Genomic DNA, 8,287 nt, shown 5'->3' on the forward strand with positions numbered 1-8,287 from the left:
TTATTATAGTTTAGATTCAACCGCACTTCATCTGGGTAATTCCCCTGAGGTAGTTTCCTTGCCAAATTAGTTTTTGACTTTGTTTTACCTGGGGAGCCTGTTGACAGTTGGCATGACGCTCATGTTACTTCACGTTATCTGAGGTAAGTAGATGAATCTCCAAATGATACAATTACCTCTATAAATATAGAGACTGAGGATGGAGTCTTGATTTGTTGATGAAGTTAGGCTGATGAATGGATGATTATGAAGAAAATGCAGCAGAGAGAAGATTGAGGTGCCATGACAGATGTGAGACGGTCATTATATATATATATACATGTTTCTTCCAGAAACAATCTTCATAATTTCTGATTAAATAAAAGACATATTAACAGAACATAATGCTAAACAAATCGTGTACTCTACAAAAGCAAGTGTTGAGACATATGTAGCAAAATTGTTCATACTTAACCTTTTGATACTTGAACCAAAAATCCATGTTGTTTTTGTCTTTTTCTCTCAAATTAACTCCTTGATGTAGCTTGCTTAAATAGGCAATATTGTCTGAAAAAGATATAGTGCAAGTTCTCTTTTTCAAGCATACTTAGATTACACTTACAGAATATGAATGACGATCATACAAAATGTTTTGCTTTGAATTAGAACATGAAAGCACATAAGCAAGTACTGTATACTCTGAGAAAAATACATATATACTTTATATAAATATACTTTAACATACAAAAAAGTTGACTTTCGGTGTAGACAAATATACTTTTTTCTGACTGTGGATATCCTTCATACCTAATATCTAGAATGCCTATCAGACATGTGTTATGTATTTCAGGTTGATGGAAAACAACACGTACAACAGCCCCACACTTCGGCTGGATGGGTTACAAGTCACAGAGACATCAGTTTATCCTATTTTCATTGTCTTCCTCCTCTTATACATTTTCATTGTGTTTGCTAATGGGGGTATTCTAGTTGTGATATGCATGGATAGAAGCCTGCACCAGCCAATGTATCTCCTTTTGTGCAACTTGCTAATCAACGACGTATACGGTAACTCCATTGTGTTACCCAGGCTGATTGCGGACATGTTGGTGCCTCCTTCTAAGCGCCTCATAAACTACTATGCATGTGTGGTCCAGGCCTTTACAGTGCACTGGTTTGCCACTGCCAACCATACCATACTGATGATCATGGCCTTCGACAGGTGTGTGGCCATCTGCAACCCTCTGCGTTACACTTCCATTATGAGCAATACAATGGTGATCAAGTTGACTGTGTCTGCATGGGGTTCAGCTTTTGTTTTGGTGTCCATCCTGCTTGGGTTAACTATACGGCTGAACCGATGCAGGACTGTGGTCTTAAACCCTTACTGTGACAATGCTTCTCTGTTCAAACTCTCCTGCGAGAGTGTGTTCATTAATAATGTCTTTGGCCTCGTCTTTACTGCGGTCTTGCTCATCGCATCTATAGGCACCATAGTCCTCACCTATAGTAAGATTGCAGTTGTCTGCCTGACTGGTAAGAGCAAGTCTTTGAACAGTAAAGCCCTGATGACCTGCAGCACGCATCTCTTTTCGTACACAATCTTGTTTGTCACTGGTTTGATCAACATTGCTCTGCATCGTTTACACCAGTACTCAGACAGCAAGACATTGGCCATCCTTGTTTATCTGATTATCCCTGCAGGCCTCAACCCCATCATATATGGGGGGCAGTCTAAAGATATCCGCAAATGCTTGATAAATATGTTGAAGGCCAAAAAGTTTTTGCCATCATTTTGAAAACTGCAACAGACAATCATTTATATTTAATTTCAGGTAGTTCTGATGGTGAGATTTTATTTTATGACACGTTTAAGACAAGATGCACTGTAGAAAAGTATTGGTATATTTGTATTACCTGTACCCGTTTTGTTTTGCACCATGTATCGCAGCTCTTTACCAGGCCATCTTCCTGGTCTTGTCTTCTCATGCCTATTTTTTTCTACACGATTGTTGCAGTGGACATTAAAAGGGATTTCAATCTTCCTGTCATGATTTGATGTGTTTCCCAAAAAGCTGGTCAGGCTGGTCAGGGACTTAGCAGCAGGTCAGACTAATTGGAGCGTAACCAAAAAAATATATGGGGAAAAGGGCTTCCAAGCAGGCCCAAAACTATGAAAAATATAGAAGTAGGAACCTCTTTTGAATGCAACAAAATATGTATTAGTTGTGCACGTGGCTTATGCTTAACTCATTGAGCCCCAAAACGTTTTTAAAAGCCAGCGCTTGAGTGCTTTTTGCTTATTGATTGATTATTATTATTCTAAACACTCAGCTTAGTGTGTGTTCTAGGGACCTCTGTGTTAGTTAGAATTAAAATGACGATCGAATCCCGACAGGTGGCAGTATCGCCTACCTTTTGAACTGGGCTAGTTTAGTGTGGGGGGCGTTTGATCCTTCACTGCTGGGCACACTAGTCACGAGGGACTTGTATAGTGAAGTGACTGTGGACGTTAAGCGGTACTGCAAGTAAACTCACTCCCCAGAGGCATCCAGACCCAGTACTTAGAAGTAAATTCACCTCTTGGTACAGTGGTCTGTGATGCCGCCCGCAGCGCGGGAGACCGGGGTTCAACTCCCACTCAGGGCGTAACAGGGGTCGAATCGAAACACAATGCAGAGCGAGATCACACCGGCTACACTGGCAAATGAAATTATAACAGCAGATACAGAGGAAAATGTGCCAGGCGATGAGTGGGGTTTCTGTAACCCAAACTCTATGTTCTTGAGAGCTGTGGAGGAACAGGAAGTTATGGAAACTGTTAGCAAATGCAAAAACAAGACATCTACTGACTGTAATGACCTACTGTAAGCATGTCACTTGATACAAAAACAATGGATACCATAGTAAAACCGTTTACCTTAACACTTTGAGCGCCACTCACGGCTAATCTCGTGTTTACGATAGTTACGTTGAAAGTCACGTCACGGCTTTTCTAGGATTTTTTTTTTTTTTTTTTAGCGATCTGAAATCATATTGCATCACGCGAGCCTACGCTAGCCTACCCAGGGGCCGCCGGCGATCAGATGTGAAAAAAGCGCCCCCTATCGTCTCCCAGATGGTAAATCACCCTTTTGGAATGGACTCAATGAAAATGGATGGGGGAAAAAAAATATTCCAGTCCACATTTTCCAGTCCACTGATGCAGCCGGAGTTACCAGAGTTCATTCTGGATCCTCTGAGCCCCGCGGATCATGAGTTCTACTGTATACACGTTAGATCAGGGGTGTCAAACTCATTTTCACAGAGGGCCACTTCAGCATTATGGTTGCCCTCAAAGGGCCAAAGACTGTATAAATGTTAATGTAATGTAAAATAAATGTAGCTACTCATTTACATATTGTTAAACATGTTGTTTCTGTATTTATTACTTATTCAAGTTATACATATTGCATATGCATTTGCATAGATGTAAAAATATATGTTAGCTTATGTTATTTTAACAAATAATTTTAGTTTATCAGAACCCCATATTACTCCATCAATCAATAATCAAACCATTCAAGTAAATAACAAAGAAGAATATCATCAAATACAAGCTATGACATTAAGTTTGTTCAAAACCTTTTTGTCACAGTCAAGAGGGGCAGAACTAACAACTGTGAGCTGCAAAGAACACGTGGGACAGATGTAGCAGATGTTACAAAAACAAATGGCTGCACACAACCTTGCAGAGGCCATACATCCAACTAATAGAAGATAGTTTAATTAACTTTAATTAACAGATTGCAGAATGGGTACAGTACAGTACAGCTCAATACACACAATTGTTAAGGGGATGCAGACCAGAGAAAGACTTTCGACTTGTTTACATCAGGGTCGCCCATTTTCAATTCGTAATGAAATTGCTATTATGTGTCTGCATGAACACACAACTGTAACTGTACACAAAATAAGGGTTGTCTCAGTTCACAACTATATTGGTAAAGTTTTGGGTGGGACTTGTTTGCGTCCCTACAGCTTCTTATTCAATTGAGCGAGATGCTCGGTTATGTCACACAGCCAGTTTGCATCTGACAGTTCAGACAATATTTCTTCAACCCTTTGTTACCTATTCCGCCTGAATCTTGTTTGTATTTTGGGCTGTAAAATTGTCAAAGAATGTCTGAGGAGTAAGTGCTTTTGGCTTTTTTCCTTTGTTACTTCATCAATACCTCAGATGTTCAACATACATGTATGTGTAAGAATGTGTAATAACTAAGGCTGTCAAAGATTAATGAAAGCAGCTATTATCAGCACGCGGCTCGAACGTGCGTGCGTGCACGTATACTATTGATCATCTAGCGTTTATTTGAAAACGATTCATAAATAGGCCGACAAATATCAACGTTCTGGAATATTCCAGTAAAAGGCGATTATCACAGAATGGGCTGTTTTTCACCTGAAAACGGGTGCTTTTAAAAATGCTCTCAAACGGAAATGAAGCGATAAAAAACCAATCTGCCTTGACAACACTGACTGGAAAATTGTTCTTTGATAAGCGACGGCCAGATTAGACACATAGCCATAATTTAAAACATAGATTAGGCGATATTAACGTTAACATTGGGAGTGGACCGTGGCATTCAAGGGGGTAAAAAGGAAAACACGGCGTGGCGCTCAAAGTGTTAATATGCAATTTGTCATTCAGGAATGGTCAGTGGTGCAGTCGTAATATGGGAAATGCCCAAAGCAGTGGCGGCCGGCCGATAGTGGGCGCTAGAGCGCCGCCCTCCCTGGTTAAAAGAAGAAGAAGAAAGAATTATTTGCGAGGAGGAAGCAGCCTATTCATCCCCCAGCCGGGCCGGCGCCTAGCCCCCTCCACTCCGTTTTCATGGGCGCTCATTTCTGCTCCGCCGTAATTGCGCATCTCACAGGGCAAAATGCAAATACGTATAAATAAATACGTACGTACAACATAGCGCTGTCAAATACGATACCAGAGGGCACTCGCTCGAGTGCCCGATGTAGTCACTATTGGCTGAGAGTGGCATGTGACATCCCCAGACGTTGGGCTCTGGCTCTGCAGATATTATGCTAGTCGAGGGGCTACTAGGAAATAGTAGCTGTCGGAAATTGATAATAATCACAAGATACTGTACATTCAGACAGTGTTGGATCTAACTAAATAGATTTATATGGACACTTTTATGGAAAGTTCAAGCCGAAGGGTAGGCTATACTCTGTCTTAGCTGGTTCGACAACAAACAACAACACGCTATAATGGCTAGCTGGATGCAGTCTGGACAGTGGACATATACATCAACAGTCTGGGACAGTGGATATATACATCAACAGTCTGGGACAGTGGATATACACTTTATCAAGCCCTCCTGGACCGCGTTTTTCAACTAAACAAAGTGAGTTGCGGTCTCTCTCTCTCTCTCTCTCTCTCTCTCGCTCTCTCTCTCTCTCGCTCTCTCTCTCTGTCTCTCTCTCTCTCGCTCTCTCTCTCTCGCTCTCTCTCTCTCTCAACAAAGCGATGCTGTGTTGTTGTTGAACTATAACTAATTAATTTTGCCGCGGGTGATGCATAATGGATGATTGAATGAATGGTAACTTGTTTAAAATGACAAGATATACATATGTGTTCATTATTGGATTGATCAGAGAGAGAGTGGAGTTTCTTTTGGATTTAAAAGAAGTGGATTATGGCTTGTTCAATATCTCGCCCAGTCTATGTTTGAATGAATGAATGAATGAATGAATGAATGAAAACTTTATTTAACAGATTGCAGAATGGGTACAATACAGTACAGCTCTATACATACAATTGTTAAGGGGATGCAGACCAGAGAAAGTCGTTTGTCTTGTTTACATCAGGGTCCCCCATTTTCAATTCATATCGATAGTTTAATAGCTAGCCTTGGCTCGTTTAACAATATGCAAAATATGTGTACAGCCCTGTACTCATACTGAAGTTATTCTTGGTATATACTACACATACTACTAGGTCTGATTGTGTAATGAATCGATTCCACGTCGCGCTGTGTGTGAGTGAGAGAGAGAGAGAGAAAGAGAGAGAAGGAGAGATAGAGGGGGATACTAATTAATTCCGCCCCCCCCGAGGAGGAATTCACCAGCCGCCACTGCCCAAACGCCACGTGCACGCGCACGCACATACATGTTCCCTCGGTTGCGCACAGAACAGATGATTATTATGCATAAATGTTTTAAATGTAATTGTAGTTACAATTTCTTTAATTGAATTAACGTTTTTTTTTTTATATTTTCTTTCTTTTTTTTAAACATACACATAAACATAACATAAAATTAGATATACAAGCATTAATTAACAGTACACATCCAATGAAATCACCATTTAAATAAATGTATTATACGAGATATACACCTAATACTTGCTATCTAATTTCTCATTTCTCATTCGCTCCTAACCAGGCACTACAATTCATATGCTAGCTTTTATTCTCTCCACCACTTCTAACCACATTGCAATTTTGGATTCACTGACACCTAAAATTCTTGCTGTAGATATTTCTAGATAAATCACATCGAGATATGTAAGAATCCAAACCTTCCGGCAAATTTTTTCCGGTTGAAACCATCGTGATGCTATCAGCTTTTTAGCCGCTGTGATACCAGATAAAACTAATCTCTTTAGCTGTATAGGGACTGCAAACTCAAAAACATCATTCAACAGCAATACAGAGGGGTGTACAGGTATATTCAGAATTAAGAAATTTGATAATTGCTGGGACACTTCTTTCCAGAATATTTTAACTGGTGGGCAATCCCAGTACATGTGCATAAATGTACCCTCATCCCCATTTGTACATAAGGAGCATCTGGAGTCTTGTTTAAGTCCCATTCTGTTCAATCTTATAGGAGTCAGGTATGTCCTATGAATATAGTTAAGATTGATTTGTTGATGGTCCGGGTTACGTGACACAAGTCGAACGTTTGCCCAGGCGTCTTGCCAATCAAAATTTATTTCCAGGTCTGGTATATCCCTCCTCCCGACTGAGTCTAGGTGGAGGATTCCATACGAGGACGTTAGTAATTGATGATAAAAATCTGATACAAAACCTCTCGATGTCTCTCTTTCATAGAAGAATTTGTGGTATCTGTGGTGTTCAATTGGTATCCTTAATGGGACTCCATGAGCCTTCAAACATAACAATAACTGTGCGTAAAAATAGTATGTGGAACTGGTGAGATTCAATTTTTTATGTATTTCTTCATATCTACAAAAACCCTGTTTGTTGAAAACATCTCTAATGTGTGTATGCCCTGCTTTTCCTATTTAGGGTATCTTATAGGTCGTTTTCCAATCAGGAGTGCATTGTTATTGAATAGGGGAGTATGATTATGCCATTTATGTGAGTTAGAATATTTTCTTTTGTGTTTCACGCCATATCCGGATCGCATGAGTAATAATGGGGCCAAATTTCAATTCGCATTTTGCTTAAAAATTGCTTAATTGATAATTTGGTGTATACTATGTCCTGCAGTGTTACGAACGGGTAAGTGACTTCCAAGTTGTCGAGGTAGAAGAACGAGACAGAGAATGTTTTACTATTCCAAAACAGTTGTACTGTTTATTAACAGGGAAAAGCATATACTATAACAGGGAGAAGACAATATGTCTGTGCTTGTCCAGCGGTAGGTACGTCCGTAGAATTAGGTGAAGCTCTAGCAAAGAACAAGGAATAGAGCAAATGTTAAATAGGTCACATTCTCAACATTCCACGCTGTCAATGAGGAGCAGCAGTCTGACAGCCAATGACAGCACCCAGGTGTGACAGACAATTAGTGATGACAGCAATCAGTGGTGACATACAAGGTGAACCATAACAACAGGAGTGACCCAGGTAGACAGTGGGAGACAATCCTAAGGATGATAGTCTCCCGAACGTTACAGTATCCCCCCCCGACGAACGGCACCTGACGTTCACCTAGGGGCCTCGGGATGCAGCCGCCGGAAATCATCGATCAGGCTGGGATCTAATATGTCCCGTTGAGGCACCCAAGAACGCTCTTCTACCCCGTACCCCTCCCAATCCACCAAGAACTGAAACCCCCTACCCCTCCGCCTACAACTCAGGATTCTCCGCACCGTATAGACAGGCTGACCGTCAATAATGCGGGGCGGAGGAACCGCAGGGAGTGGCGGGGACAAGGGCGATGAGAGGAATGGCTTCAACAGGGACACATGAAACGTCGGATGGACCCTCATAGAGGCCGGAAGGCGTAGCCTGTAAGCCATAGGATTCACCCGACGCACCACTTTAAAGGGCCCTATAAAGCG

At 41.0% G+C, this 8,287-nt stretch overlaps 1 protein-coding gene across 1 annotated transcript; it reads left to right on the forward strand.

The window, feature by feature from the left end:
- Window positions 1-833: 833 nt before the first annotated feature.
- On the forward strand, window positions 834-1,778 carry LOC311233569 (olfactory receptor 8G17-like; the record flags this gene model as incomplete). The annotated part of the gene is made up of 1 exon (XM_084320535.1): window positions 834-1,778. One exon carries the CDS (start codon window positions 834-836, stop codon window positions 1,776-1,778), a length of 945 nt encoding a protein of 314 aa, XP_084176661.1.
- Window positions 1,779-8,287: the final 6,509 nt, after the last annotated feature.

The sequence above is a fragment of the Notolepis coatsorum genome, assembly GCF_963971535.1.
Source record: "Notolepis coatsorum genome assembly, chromosome: 8".
Classification (NCBI taxonomy): Eukaryota; Metazoa; Chordata; class Actinopteri; order Aulopiformes; family Paralepididae; genus Notolepis; species Notolepis coatsorum.